This window comes from Hyalella azteca, unplaced genomic scaffold, assembly GCF_000764305.2.
Source record: "Hyalella azteca isolate HAZT.00-mixed unplaced genomic scaffold, Hazt_2.0.2 contig17406, whole genome shotgun sequence".
Classification (NCBI taxonomy): domain Eukaryota; kingdom Metazoa; phylum Arthropoda; class Malacostraca; order Amphipoda; family Hyalellidae; genus Hyalella; species Hyalella azteca.
This window is the reverse complement of record NW_025947190.1, coordinates 245,584-262,048: the sequence shown is the minus strand read 5'-3', so window position 1 is coordinate 262,048 and position 16,465 is coordinate 245,584. Positions and strand designations below refer to the sequence as shown.

The 16,465-nt window shown below is 38.2% G+C and overlaps 1 protein-coding gene across 1 annotated transcript in view; it reads left to right on the top strand.

Moving 5' to 3' along the window:
• The first annotated feature begins 2,565 nt into the window (after positions 1-2,565).
• LOC108682692 (neural-cadherin) overlaps positions 2,566-16,465 on the top strand; it is a 61,494-nt gene continuing 47,594 nt past the window's right edge. The window contains exons 1-5 of the mRNA XM_018171913.2: positions 2,566-2,757; positions 3,340-3,504; positions 7,680-8,168; positions 10,278-10,455; positions 15,835-16,068. Of these exons, the coding sequence (XP_018027402.2) occupies positions 2,566-2,757; positions 3,340-3,504; positions 7,680-8,168; positions 10,278-10,455; positions 15,835-16,068 (1,258 nt within the window). The remainder of the gene's footprint in view (positions 2,758-3,339; positions 3,505-7,679; positions 8,169-10,277; positions 10,456-15,834; positions 16,069-16,465) is intronic.

Here is a 16,465-nt window from a genome sequence, read left to right as displayed (position 1 = left end):
GTCGACCAGCACACTCGGCCGACCGGCTTCTGGCAGCCGACGAAATATGTTGATACAGGACAGAGAAAATTTCCGCATTGTCAGTCGCAATAATGAGCTTTTGTGCCTAGCAATCCTTTGCTATTAAACGCTGCTTTACGCTCATTAATTCAGATTTAGTGCCGGCTATAATTCACTGAATTGGTATTGCGCTTCGGTGCGGAATAGACAAATTTTTCATTTGAGCGATTGAATGTCGTTTAATGCTTAACCGTTTTTTGTGAGGGCTTGAACAATAAATAAGGTTATTTCATGTAAACATGAAATACATGTTTACATTAAATAACATTATGGATTACATGAAATAACCTTGTTGATTGTAAAGAATGATTTTGATGTATATGTCGGTAAATTTTTCCAAAAATGTTATTATTAACACCAAATGTTTCAATGAAAATGGGTACAAAACTTGGCTTGCGGTTTCGAATTGCATCCTTGTATTCGAGTCCTTTTATAACCTGTCCCTTGGCTTGCCTCTCTTCTCTTCAATAGAAATTGAATGGATAGTTGTCAATAGATCCATTTTTGGATTTACTATGAATAACTTTTTCATTCAGATGTATGATTTCAGTTATTTTGACATAAGGTTTATGAGTGTGCAGGAGCCCAGCTCAAAATCTGGCCCAGAAAAAACATTATGATATATACACTCCCTTAGCGATTATTTGAACGCTAGCTCTATTTGTTTTAGACTGAAACTTACTGTTTGGATTTGCTAATTATTTGAATGTAATCCTATTTTATTACGTAAGCGAACCGCATAACAATCTTCAGAGCTACCTAGTATTAAAGATTCTGCGTTCTACGCAAATCAATCGCACTCGTTAGCAACGTTTTTCAGCTTGTGCTTCATGAAGGATGTAGCAGCTTGTATACAGATGAGCTTGCACTAAGGAAGTCCAGCTATTGACAGTAGAAACCATCGATTGCAGCTGTTAAATCATGCAAGGAGATTTGATAATTTAGGTCATATCCATAAATCATCAAAACCTGCCCGTCTCCCATTATTTCTCCCGCTTGATATGTTTTCAGCAATATTGATACGTCAGCAGAAAAATGAGCTGCTATTCAAAAATCTCAAAATTTGTCTGGTGCTAGTAAATTTTCGAAGGCGAAAAATCCTACGATATTATATTGGCATGACATTATAGATTTTTGACAGATTGTGCTGCCTCTCAGCTAAACCTGACTTAATTTTCATCTTAAATTAGAATACGTAGGTATGTCCTAAATAAAATTTCTAGATTTTCCAGGAAGTATTCGCTCTTTCATTGTTTAAATAGACTACCTGCAGCCATGTTGACGTTGTAACTATCTTGACAATTGATGGGACTTAAAACATGGCGTCAAACATAATTATCCTTATCGTTTAAATTTGTTTCTTAAACTATGCGGAACTTCCACAATGTTTTGGAACTCATCACTGCGTAGTTTTTCAGAGAACGCTTTCGACCCATTAATTTTCCTTTGTTTATTCTTATGAACTAGTGCATGTTCCAAGGCAATATATTATTTAACTTTATTTTACAAGGCTCTTCTTTTATATGCATGAGAGAAAGATATTCGCAGCTTTTCCTCAATGACAGACTCATTAGTTTTAACCTTAGTAATTCCGATTAAGGCTTTCTAAGCATATTGCTGATCCACCTTCCATTTATAAGCTAAGAATTTTGCACAAAACTTCCAGATTGAGCCTCGTGCTGTGATTCGTCGCAGTGACAAATCACCACTTGCAGAATCAAGTGTCCATTTGTGCGCACAATGAATGCAGTCCGTAAAAAGGCGTCTTGAGCCCGGAATCCAGGCGCGCTGCAGATGTTAATGGATCGAAAGCTCACAGGCGCTTTGTCAAGTCTGAGTGATTAACACTCGGGCGATAAAATTCCTTTTCCGCTGCCGCATTGGCAATAATTGTTGCTTAATTACATTTACTAGTCAATCAGTGCCGACGGGGAAACTATAATCCTTAGTTTTGATCGTTTCAGAATTTTAAGTTGCATTTTCTAAATTGTTTCAGAAATTGTTGGCATTGAACCAATTGCAGTGCAATAAATTTTCCGCATGGCGTGCCGATGTGGTGGAAGCGAGCTTGCACTCCTGAGTATTTAATGATAGCCTGATTTTTATTCCGCTTCCGCGGCAGTGTGATATGTTTTCCGCGCCTCGCCGTTCCCGCCGTTATATAATATATCAGTTTGATGTGGTTACCGCTCAAACGATCGGACGGGATCTATCAATATTTAGCCACTGTTTAGCATTAAGGAAGTAAATTTTGCAAAGACATACTAAGTTCTATCGTGTGGGTCGTTAAAAGCATTACTTACTGACTACAAAGAAATGTATAATCTGGTAATATTGATAATTAATTTTTGAATTTCTTCAAACCATGTCATTGTGATCACCGATCATGAATTGGACTGATTTTCGGAAGCTATTATTTATGTAAAACTCTATTGCACTCAAAAATTCGAATAAAAAAAAATTGTATTTGGCGCTTGCAAGTGATTGAGATTACTAACTAATGTAATGTCACGTGCCACGTGTTCAGACGAGAAAATCCACTTCCGGGTACTGTCTGAAGGCCCCGGCGGGTGCGAGGAGCCCTACAGCAGGAGTCACCACCGAGCCAGAGGCGCGTCCTCCTCCCTCTTCCACATCGGGCGTCGCAGTGGCGCCCTCGCCACCACGGCGCCCCTCGATTATGAGGCCCACGCACAGGTGCGTTTCAGGGTCGCTCTTTAAACTATATTTACATTCAAATTCACTTATATGATGTTTATTAATTGAAACTTCATTAATTTACTCTTTAATCTAAAAATACATAATTATAATCAATTTACGACCAAGGAAAGATTGCTTGTTTCATTATTGAGCTACTGAACTAGTGTTCAGTCAACCAACAAGATGCGACTAATTTCCAGGAACACTACAAGAGAAAGGTTGTAATCTAATGCACGCACACGATTTTATCGCATTCATTGAGATCATTTTTAAAGACAAAACTAGTATTTGGCGGTTTAGGGGACACTAAAGCAGTCTAACGGCATCATTCCACTAGGCAGCTTCTGGTTCGAGCACAACAAATACTCGTCGCTTCAAATTAAGGACCACTTAATACATAAGTTCCAGATGGTTGGTTTATTTGATATCAATACAAATCAAACGAACGTCATTCATTATACGTAATTGAATGACAAAATACTTTCCATCTCTTTTTGGTATTTTATCATATTATGTACTCGAGGCTCTCAACAACTAGTCGTAGCTTGCATTGCCGCCAAGTTCGCCTCTCCCTTGTAGTACGCCGTGCGCGTGTCGGCGAGCAGCAGCATCGGCAGCGCCGTGACCTGCGTCATCGTCAAGGTCCTCGATGACAACGACTTCCCTCCAGTCTTCGTCAGGTCATATTACGAGACACAAATAACAGAAGAGGATGACAGAAACCTGCCAAAGCCAATCCTTCAGGTGAGCTAGCTGCTCTATTTAAGTATGTCGATTTTGAGATGTTTCAAAGACGGTATTCTGCTATGTCTGGTGTAAGACATTCTTTCCTTTAGCTCCTTCATGTGGTGCGTCGTGTGATGTGCTATCCGCTAAATTGCCTCGCTGGAAAATAATGCGTGACTGGACACAACGAGAAATAGCAGTGAGTTAATTTGTTAATAAGTCGAGTCTGACTTCGTCTTAGAGTTAAGAAATTTCGTCGAATTATTAGGCTGAGGCTCGTTAGCAGTTCTTCCTGTCCCGCATTTTCTCATCAAAGGCAGGCATTCCAGAGAGATTATCTCGTGGGCATTCGAATAATGTGCGGTGGACTGTTGCACTTAACAGCAACGTATTTACGGGCGTGAATTTAAAATTTTGCCCGTTCTACGTCTTACAGATGAAAGGATGCGTTCTAAGTTTCCAGATAAGCTTGCTACAAAACCCTATATCTGAAATCTCTTTTGTTTCGCAATTTTTTCAGCTTAGAAAACTTTTAGGGGACGAACCCCTAGATGCAAGGATTGTAGTTTACCAGGCAATAAATACGAGTACTCGGGTGGTAAATACGTACTTGGTATCCGACAAGCTTTTGCCATTGGATGCGCAGATCTGAAAATGAAATTGTCAGTATATTGTTTTCATTGTTACTACCGTAATACAAAGTACGTATCGATCCCTCAATTTCTTTGTAAATAACATAATGCCGTTTCGAAAGAAACGAATGTGTCGAGGTTCAACTGAACGCGCCCAACTGACATCACAAGATTCTTGCTTTAGTCGCGCAGCCTCCTGAGACGTCCTCAATGGTGCATTGCTTCAAGCGCGGCTCTTGAGCAAAGAGTATTTCGCCGAGATTTCGAGAACATTCGATGTTTTTCCCAAAGCATTACGTGTAAAATGAAATTCCTTTGTTTAAATTGAGACTGCTTAATCCCGTTTTGGCTGTCTAGTTCAGAGACCTAAAATTCATCATTAACTCACTCAACATGGATGGCTGGAACAGTTAATTGCGCAGAGATTATGTATTCACCGAAAACAACCTTTGGAGATCTTGAAACTTGTTTCACCTGGGCCAATGTCTTCTTGCCAACCTGAATCACAGCTAGATATATATATAGAGGTTCCATTATTTCATCTTTTGCATTTCTTTTCACCCAAATTTCAGGAATATTTGTCGATGCTGTACTGACTACTGAAATAAAATGGACCTAAATATCGAAAAGAATATCTGTCTAATCAAAATTTTAAGTAGTCGTACAACGTAAAAATCTTGCTTATTATGCTCGAAACAGCGACAAATAATAGTAATACGTTTTTATTGAAGCTAATTGTTCAGAAATCGAGTCGTTTTCCCTCAAGCCTAAAAAGGCATGACGTAATTAAGCCAGGTGAAATGCAGCGTTTACCCACCTCGAGTGTACAAACGTATTGAGTAAAATCGAAGTAGATCCGAATACATTGTACTGTGAACGGGCAGCGTTGTTGCATGATCATTATAGGTGATGAAAGCATATGGTATTAGATGAATCGACCTCTACTCTAGATATATTCAGATCTTTCTACCTTGGTAAGTAATAGCTTCAATTGTTGAACTCAACCATATTGAGATTGACAGTAATTAACTCATGCTTGGTTTACTTTGAATCGATTGCAGGAGCTGAATTGAATTGAAGTTCATACAAAATGTACTGCGTCATCTGGCATTGTTTATATACGGGCATTATCCATTCAGTTAGCTAAAGAATTCCAGTGATCGCAATTTTCCTTCACCGAGGCAATTATGGGGCAATTTTTAAGAGTGATTAGAGCAGGAGCATAAATTAGTTTCAGCCTTCGTTCAAATTTGGCACGCGGTCGTTGCTTACTGGCGATCAGATGCGTCATCTTGTCATTACATATTGCCTAATATTCTGGACAAATATTCCGTGAGTTAGGACCCTCAGTCTGCAATATAGCACTGAGTGATCCAAGCGTTCAAAGGCAAGGAGCAAGTAAAATTAGAGCGTTTAAAGATTATGTGAGCTATAATCTGGTGTTTTTGCTCGTGTCCACCACAACGTCACAGCACGTCTTTTATGCCGTGGCCGTCATTTCAGACCATCTCATTGATCTCAGAGCAGCCAGTCTCCTTGCGAAACAGTTCCTGGGATAAGCTGCTCTGGAAACAATGTACCGGCTTGCTCCTCTTGAGATCATCATATGATTTCTTCCGGAATTCATATGACTCCATCATCAACCACCCACAAGAAGCCTCATTATTTAGGTTAAAATACTTAAAATACCTGCTTTTAATCTTGCATATATTTGATTTTTTCTTCAGTATTTTCCTCCGTGTAGCCATTTTAAATTATTAGAGTAAAGTTTCTTCGTCGAACATATCATATTTACCATCTTGAAGATACGTATATGTTTATTCTGTTTGTTTTTTCTACATGGGATTCATGACGTACTCGAATGCTGAGTTGTTTTTGGAGTTGTCGTCTTCTTTGTCGCCTAATGTCTCAGAATGGCTGTCTCTCTAATTTGCTACTCACTTAAAGCTCAAATTATTGATAAACTTTAATTTGTTTTTTTTTTCTTCTTTTGGTTCAGCATAATTTATTTAATCATAAGAGGATTATTATGATTAATCAGGAAGGGAAATATTTCTCTGTGCAAAACTTTGAAAACAAATAAATCAATGATACAAGAAGAAACTATTACGAATTTTAAATATTGAACCCTGATATTTAAGCGTGATTAATACACTGACATGTTCGCTGAGTATAAATGACCGGCCAGAAACTGGAATGTTCGTGAGCTTGTACCCTTAAACTGCATTGCTTACGGAACCATTCAACGAATATTGGTTTCATACACGACATGTTGAATATTTCTGGTGAAATGTCTCGACTTCGGAGGCTAAAAGGTGTCAACATAAAACTTTTTTCTTGAGTTGGGACTACTTGTCGTCGGCTGCAGCTCAGCTGCGAAGTAAAAAATTGATCAATTGTTCCGCATTGCTGGCAGCAGCGAATCTTTTGTCCGGAATGTGAATTAGTGAGTAAAAATGTGAAATTATGCACTAATTTTCAATTTTACATTTGTTAATGGAATGTAACTTTATTTCCTCTTTTCAATGTAAAAGTTTGTTCTATTTCGTTGTTGTTTTCCGAGTAACTGTTAAATGAATTCTCTATGCAACGATCTTCTATGCATGAATGATTCCTTTACGCAAAGACCTAAGCGATTTTTTATTTTCTTCTCATATTCCTCATACATTAACCCATTGAGGTAAATCACTCATCGAATGTTACGTATCGCGCTACGCAATGCGACAATGCTGATGTTCGTTATTTGGACCAGAATTTTACTTTCATCATCGCATGAAATGAAAGAGAACATAATTGTTCATGATTGTAGCTGGAAGTGGGTGCAAGTTAGTGTAATGGAGCAACGACGTATCGAACAAAGTATTTTTGACGCATCGAACAAAGCCTTTTTATGTTCTATTTGTAGGTGGAGAGGGGATTTATAGAAGCGTATTTTTACTGTCGTGTTCCCGTGAGTTGCAACTGCAGACGATCGCGTCCGAAGTTGTGTGATGGATGACCTGCCCGGGAATTTAATTTGACCAAATAATCTCGAGCGTTAGCTTGCAAAGAAATTCCTCGGGGCATTGTACCACTATATCTATCGTAGTAAGAACTTCTAACATCGTAATATTTCGCAGCGGCAAGGCTACGTGAGCGGTAATTCAATTGAAGAAAAGCTGATGCGTGTTCCAAGATGAAGTACTGCCGAAGAGGCCGCTACTGCCACAACGGTGCCATATTATTTGCTTAATTTGACAGGGGAGGACGAAGTCAAAGTATGATCGCTAGGCATTTGGTGTAAGACATCGTCAGAAGTACACCCCATAAATAAAACTTATTTCCATTTAGTAAACTTTACGCCAGAATTTAATAGCACTGTGGGATTTTTTTAAGACGGAGGTATATAGAGACCAATAATTATTGTTGCGGTCACTCAAGAGAGAGTGAATCATGGGTGGAAGCTAATGTAAATCTTAACAAATTCGACGATTGTACCTGCTTTAAGCATTGGAAAAATTTTGTATTTCAGGAATGAATTATTTATCGCATTCATAATTATTATTATTTCCCGGGATGTAGGTGGAAGCTGAGGATGGCGATGCTGGACGATGGGGCATTCTAACGTACAGCATAGCGGGGGACGGTGTTCCCTCTAACAGTCCCCACGATCCTCTCAACCCCAGTAGACAGTCATCTGATATTACTTCAAACACAAGCGTATCTTCGAACAGGGAAGCCCTACTCTCACCTGCAAGCAATGCTAGCAACAAAATTATGATGAGTTACTCATACCCTGAAGATTACTTTGACACCAAAGGTTACACTGATTTTATGGGCACCACAATCCCTCTGGGTTCATCTGATAAAGTTAGGTACTCGGACCCGATACGTGACTCTGATCGTGCGAGCAGCCTGCACGGTTTGAGAAGCTACAGCCCGACGCGAGGCTCGACGCTCGACACGCTGGCGCTGCTGGAGTCGCCCGTGTACCGCTCACGCAAGCCCGACTACTCGGTCCTACCTTCCTTCACTGTACACCCGCGCTCCGGGGTCGTCTACGTAATGAAGGTAACTACTAACATATTAATGAGTTCAAATCTCCTTATTGCAAACCAAGAATTATTAGTGATGCATATCGATAAGCTAAAATGTTCAGAAATTCGATGAAAGCGATACTGATAAGGCATCGGCTAAATTAATTTTTCATTATATTCAAGGTTCAATTATATGAAACCTAATTGAATTTGAAACACTTTGGGCGTGGGCTTTTCTAGTCGGCTCTAATGATTATTTTAGTAATTGATGCGTTAGTTAAAAAATCATTAAATTAATTTTCATCGGATAATTTAGACTCATGTTTTTACCCACGTACAATGTACAATATGAGAGCACGGCAGCTCAGTGCGGCTGACGACTCAGCAACGAGTAAATGGAAAAACTTTTGAAGTTGCACTAGCCGTGCATTTGGCTGATGAGCTAAGTTTGTTCACAATTTTTTGCTCATTCTCAGAAGTATATATGAAATTCCCAAGCTGAGAGCGCACAATCCACAGTGAAAAATATTATCCGATTATTGTTATTTGTTCATGTACTTCGGTACTCAATATCTTGTAAATACAATGGAAGCGGTCATTTACTTCGCTCTACAGATGTACAGATGAATTCGACGGTTACACAGAATATTCTGTCGGTAGCATTAAAATAACTCAATCTCTTCGTTATTATTCTCAATGTATATATATAAATAATGTTAAAGTGTCATTCATCGATCATTGAAAACCGGTTGTGCAGCACGGATGGGAAGATTTACTGTGCAACAAGCTGGCGTAGTTAGTTTTGCATGGCATTTATCATTGCCCTGGTGAAAAAGGCTTTAAAAACTAATGTTTCAACATCTAAAGTACCGCATCGCTGTTTTCGTTTTGATGAGAGGATCCCTTGACTGATTCAATGTAGAATGGCGACCGTGCGAATGCTTGTGAAGAGTTTATTCGATTACCATCGAATGCTGTCGATACGGGCACTAAAGTGCCCACATGAATTATTTATTCGCATAGCTAAACTGAACGGAAATTTAAGTAGCGAATTCATCGCGTTGGCTGATAAAATTTGAATTTGTCATTTTGAAATTTAAGCGGCTTGGTTTTGCTGTTATTTTTAAGCCGCTTAGTATTTTTTTCCTCTTTAAACGAATGCCATTCGTTTGGGTCGCTGTTCAGTAGTTCTGAAATTCAGTAATTTGTGTTTGCCAATACTGCTGCATAAAATCAGTCGGAAGTTGAACAAATAACTAATAATAAATAACATAAGTTGTCTTGAAAGTAGAGGTCGGTAGAGAGTTGGTTTTAGCCAACTATACTTGGACAGCAGCTGTCACAAAAGTAATACTTGCAATACGCAAATGCAATTGAACATTCCTGGTTAACGCTGAGCCTTTTTGCCTATGGGACGAGAGGTGCTACGATGTTTTGAGGTTATTATATTCGATGAAAATGAACAAACTGAAAAACTCGTATTTGCTTTTTGCAAAGTTTAAGCTTGGATTTTTTCTTTTTTATCCCATATTAATTTGGGGCGTTTATTAAGAGTCTCTAGTTCATCGCATAATATGATATTTTTTGGGTTCCAGATCCTTGTGCTATTTTCCGTTCTGAGTAAGCTCTCTATTTCACTGTATTCATTTGTCATCACATTACCTCACATATATGCAATAATATTCTCAGATCTTAGGTTACACGTCTCTTTACCTCATAATTATGCTATACTCAGATCTCGAAGTGCTCCGATCTCATCTAATATTCATTGGTCGTCTGAGTACCTCACAATTATGATATACTCCGATCTAAGAGTGCGTGGATCCAATCTTGTATTCATTTATCTTCTGAGTATCTCATTCATTATTGTGATATACTCAGAACTCAAAGTGTGCGGATCTCATCTTGTATTCATTGATCCTCTGAGTACCTCATTATTTTGCTATATCTCAGAAGTGCGCGGATATCATCGCGATTTTTTTTAGCGCATTTTCTCATTTATGTAAAAAATGCACTATTGTGCTCGCCATGTCAGTCTGTCTGTCCGTCCGCCTGTCCGTGACCTCAAGTTTTCGTCGACGAGAAAATGCGTTTTCTGTCACTCACTGCAGTGAGTACTGAGTTATATTTTTTTCAATGTCAGCCGCTGGATCGGGACGGGCCACTGGGGTCGTCCCGCTGGCAGTTACGGGTGACAGCGAGCGACGGCGGCCGTCAAGCACACACCCGTCTGCTCATCAACCTCAAGGACGTCAACGACAACCCACCCGTTTTCCCGTCACGTGTCGTGCACGCCGCCGTGCCTGAGAACTCTCCGCAAGGTGAATGCCAGTTTTATTGACGTCTGTAACATTGATATGGCGGTGGAAAATTGTATAAAAAGTGAGAAATGATACTAACGAGGCTTGTTAAAGAAACGCTCATGACCTAATAATGACTTTTGTTAACTATTTTGGGTACCTTGATATCGCATTTGCTTGATTTTAAGGCTTGCAATCTCAACTATTCTGTGAAAAACTCCCTTCGATCGACATAGTTCAAAATCAGCATCGTTGATCTGTAATTTAAAAACTTGCTGTCCAATTATCCCTCTAGAATTAAAGGCTTGTATCCTCATCCCCGACCAAGCCGAGCTAAACAAACACATATTCGGACACGACTCTGCTGCAGCTCATCTCAAGTACTAATATTTCCCGCAGTTTTCCATAGATCTCTCAAGAGAGATTGAGCACAAAGCTGCGCGATTATGTCTAAAGACTTTGTAACCACGATAAAGCTTTCTATTTTTAGTTTGCCTTCTTAAATCCGCGATGAGTAGAGCGGGAAGCTAATTTTTGTCTTGATCCTCATTGAATATTCTAATGTAGTTAATTCGTCGGGAAAACTTTTTCACTTTCGACAAAAGTTCAGATTACTCTCCCTCCTTCATTCATGTTATAAAATTTCGTTTCATGCAGAATCGGACTAACAAGCAATTGTGTTTATTAAGATGATGACACTCTTTGACGCGTCAGTGATGACAAATATAATGATTGATCCAGCTACAATTTTTGTTTTCAAAGGAATTTTCAGTATAGGTAAACTTCTCAAACTTTCTTTTAAACATTTAAATTCAACCGTGCTGAAGTATAAAGACCGGTAAGTGATATATGTAGGAAACATTTGATCGATTTTCTCGAATGCCTGTTTGTTCTTTTGAAAAAAAAAACACAAAATGATCATCATGTAGTTTTTAAGTATCGTGGTCGAACCACGATCGTTGTTTATAAAAGCTCTGACATAGATTAGTACTTTTAAAATGGAAAAGATGGAGTTTTCTCCCATTTGAATCATTTTCTGGTCTAGAAATTTAAAAGCGAAGAAAACACCACAAAAATTTAGCATATCTCTTTTGAAAAGCAGCATATCTCTTTTTTTTGGGCAGTTACTATCGCGCCCTCCTCATTCGGCTGTGCGCACTCACGCCGAACAGTGCAACGTTCCAGTGTCCGACACAGACTTTAAGGTTTTAGCTTATAGTTCTGGTGCTTCCGATCTGCGTATTTTGGAATCCTTGTATATTTTTAAAGAGAAGCCTAGTTTAAATGCTGCCTATAGTTCTTATCCATTAGAAATTGTGAATAGATAGGTACTTACTTTATTATTCTGCCCTTTGTCTGTAAATTTAGGTTTTTAACTTCTGTTTGTGTTTTTTTTATTAACTCCAAACTAATTTTCTGCATTTATCTGTGTTCTAGATTTATCGAACTGACGATGGAGCTGGTCTCCGAAACGTTTTCAAAAGAGATATGCTAAATTTTTGTGGTGTTTTCTTCGCTTTTAAATTTCTAGTGAATCTGCGATTAAAGCAATCTAGTGACTTTTTTATTTTCTGGTCTCTGATGGACACAATCGTGTTCTAAAATTTTACAGATACAAATTAATGCAGGGTGGAGTTACTTTCTTCACGGAAAACAATCAATCTGCATAAAAACATTTTATAGTTGTTGGACTAATGACAAAATTCTCGTTCATTGCTTCCGGTAAAGTTAAAGTACGAAATATATTTTTTATATCTATTTATTATTGAAGTGATTTTAATATGGAAGAAAATTTCTACTGCGCTTGTATTGTGCAATCGCGTACTACGGTTTTAGCTTGGTTTAAATTACTTATCAAATCGAATTTCGAGAGCCCGGAACATTTTGATAGAACTATAACCATTTTGTTTTAATGTATTTTATTTTGAGCACACTTTGGCTTTAAAATATTGAAAAGATTTTGGGGCAGTATATTCACTGAGTATAAAAGATTCATGCAAGATTAGTACATCAAAAGAACTTTTTCTTAAATGTATATTGTTACAATCGGCAAAGCCATAACTGTCGCACTGCCTATTAAATAATCAAGTTAATTCTTAAATTCTGCTCCACAAATTTCTCCTCATGTCAGAACTTCTGCAGTCGATATAATGCCCGGGAACTTTGGTCACTCAAACTCAGGCGAACTGTGGCATATCCTTCATGAGCCCGAGAGTACGAGTACCCTATTTCAAAATATGGTCGACTTAATTTCTTTCTTCTAACATTGTACAGTCTTATGGCAGCGCAGCGGGGAACCCCTGCCACGTACTGACCGCAATAAAAAGTTTACTGTACATTGCGTTGGGGAGAAATGTGAATATCCATGTACTGCTGAAGGCTGATATGGTGCAAGTCATCAAGTCATTGTCACGAATAAAATACGTTGTAACCAAAAGGGTATTGTGAGGCTGCAGTAATGAACATTTATTGTAAGAAAGGAAAATTACTCTCAATAATCACATAGGCTAATAGTTTCTCTCTCTTGTTATACCTAATGTAGGCTGCTTGCGAAAAATACCTTAAATATAGAACAATACATATAATACAACAACTGTATTAATTGCTCAATTTAACTTACAAGGGTCACTTTGAAATCTCCTGGATGTTTCAAACGCTAATCACTAAATTAATCAATGACAAATAGGTACATATGCAGTTTTATTTAACTGGCAAATTCGTAAGTAAATTTTCCTCTCTTCGAATAATATAATCGATATGATTTTATATGATGAACCGGGACCGTTACGGGTGATGGGGGTTCAAGGGAACCAGCACCGAGTCAAAATATGTCCAACAATCTCTCTTAGCATTCAAAAGATGCAGTCTTAAATAGAATTGATTAAATTTTAAATGCAGCACGAGGGATTCATGTAAAATTGATCCACGTCATCGAGAAACACTTCAGCACCATCTCCACAGGAGTTGCATTTTGGTTTACTAGTACAACAATGCTCACGATTTATTATTTCAACGCCATATCGTATAATTGTTCCTTAATCCTTCACGGATGATATGGACTTTCAAGAAAAACGTGACAGAGGAATCGATAAAAAAATTCCGCAAACGATGGTTACCTCTTTCGTCTCTCATTTTACGAAAAACTGTAAACGCCGTGAGACTATCGCACACATGCGCTGAATCCCACAACTCAGAGTTCACAATCTAAAAAATATAAACCCAACAATAAAGAATCAAAAAGTTTGCTCGTAATAAAAATTCGAAATGATTTTGCATGAAAAAAATAATAGTTATGACTATACCAATTTTTGATAAATAAATTCTGGGTTCATAGAACCTAATACCATTACAGCAGAAGTATGATGTGTAGCTTAAATATTTTTCTATCACTTGACGTATGATTCCTGAATTCCTTATCGACTTCATTGCCTAATTTTCCAAATCATTGGTCTATTTAATTCTGGAAAGTGTTCGCAATGATGGAATGGTCTCTGAAATTGCACAAACACCAAATTTTTACTAATACTTCAGTCACGTAAAATTATTATAAACAATTTTCCCCAGATTGTTATAGGTAGTCTCGTACGCTTCAGAGGAGCGCGCTTCTATTATGCAGGCCGCTTGATCATTAACTCGGAGCCTCGACACCTTCCTCGCCCTAATGTCCGCGATTTGTCTGGTTGTAATTGACCTGCGCTTGATAGGCCGGCCAAGTTGAACGCATCGCCTACATGTTTCGTGCATTCATGCTTGATTAAATCTTTGCATTGTTTACATTTGCACAATTTGTCTCTTGTGTGAGCTTAAATCTTTCAGTGGGTCGTGCGTTCTGGCGGTCAATGAAATACAGCGAGCACTAGGATTTTTTTTACTGAGTTCTACACAACATTTCGTTGCATATGCTTCATCGCTGGAATGTATATAACAATGCATCGGTGAAGAATCTCCTTCACTACACAAATTTGCTTTATAAAATAGAGTGGAGACATTCGACCAAACATTGGAAGTGCTTTAGTTGAAAATGCTAAAGCTAAGACGAAGTGTCATTCCCTAACTGGATATGAAGATAGTGTGAGATTGGCTATATACTGGGGAAATCAAAGTAAAAATGATTGCATTTTACTATGTTAGGGAATAGTATCAATATATGCGAATTGGATATTATAATTTTTAGCAATAGTAAGTATTCAATTTGCGTTTGGACTTTCCGTTATCGTTCAAACTTCCATGATTTAGTTACGCGCTGTAAGGAATACTGAATGTCATTGTGCAAACCCGTTCTTGAAATATATATGTGAAAACTCATTGCTTTATATTAAGTGAACCTGTAAGGCATTGTATTACTCGAGTCACAGAGGTGTCCCTATAGCAACTCTACAATAGGGTCAATTAATTCAATCCAGACCAAACCAAGAGATCTTATTATAGGCGAGGGCAATCGGCGAGACAAGAGCAGTTGCTGAGTCACAGCATGTTCTGTATTAAACAAGTTGTAAAAAAATTATCCTGACAATTTTGAGCCGTAATTCATTTTGGTGACTGTAAACAGAATGAAAAACGAATTTAAATGAACAAATTTTTGAATTAAATGATCAACAATATTGCTGGTTAAGGCTCATGTAAAAGAAAATTCATTTTTTTTGACGTATGAAAATTTTTATAATTCGAATAAACATTTTGGTTGAGGGCTTTCGGCTTGAATTGAGTGTGCGTGTACTCTTGTAGCAATTGTTTCATACGAGTATGTATATTACTAAATAATGTACATTACTATGTGTATATTGACATGTATTTCTATATTACATCTTTGACCCGAATTCCTTTTAACTGAGATTTATATCTGCGTATTCAACGTCCTGTTTCTTTAATTGTGCTCCTTTATCCTTACCTTCTAATTTCTCGCCGCTCTCTCTTCCCAGCCTTTGTTGAGAGGATCAAACTTTGATCACGACGAGAAAAGAGATGGGAAAGGGGCTTTTCTTTGTGCCAATCATTATTGTTAAGATGATCATCCAGGAAGCTATACTTGGCTCATTGTAAGCATGGTTCTTCCGTTTGCAGTGAACAGCTCATAGTGGGGAAATGATTAATTCAATTCCTTCACTTCTTATATCACCAATCTATTGTCATAAATAACAAAACTTCTGCACTATTATGTTTTTTTCAATACAACGCTCTGTTCATTTTGTTGTACAGATCTTAATGTTCTGCTATGCGTTCGACTGTTTAAGGGTTTATTTCTCCTCGACTTTCTTTACTTGGGTTCTTCAACGTATCTTAGCTCATTAGGAAAAGACATACAACTCCCAACTCCCAGATGTTAATTATAGAATGACTTGTGTCTCATTAGAATCACTTCATGCTTCATGTCTCATCACTACCACTCATATTTATCGTCAGGCACGGCGATCGTGACGGTTACAGCGCACGATGCTGACGAGCCACTGGAGGGCCCCGCACCACAATTGGTGTACACGCTGCAGAAGAACGTCATCGAAGAGACGTCGGGCCGAGCCATCTTCACGGTAGAGAGAGACTCGGGCAAAATCAGCACGGCCGTGTGTTGTCTGGACCGTGAGCGCACCGGCACCTACACCCTCCTGCTCGCTGCCACAGACGCCGGCGGGCTACAGGGTTAGACTTATTTCTGACAAGGACTCGATATGTTACGTTAGGACCTTTAGCCGCATAATGTAAGCCGTTATATACGTTCAAAGAGTGTCGGCAGTATTCTGTAATAGCTCTTTTATAATTTTATTTCATCTTAAACTGCTGTTTTTCTTTAAAGTTTATCTTATATACGTATGTCAAAATTAATATAAATTTTATAACTTCATATATAAAAAATTATTGTTTTATAGTCCATAAGCTTTTGTTTCGCACATTTTTACATATTTGTTAGAAATGAAATCTATAGGCAATTTTTGAATTCGGTTTTAAGGAGGTAGCAACACTAGACTGAGATTAGATAGGTATAGTGTTGAGGTTCGCTCCCATACGAACAAGAGGCTCTGATGTTTGTGATGCCCGG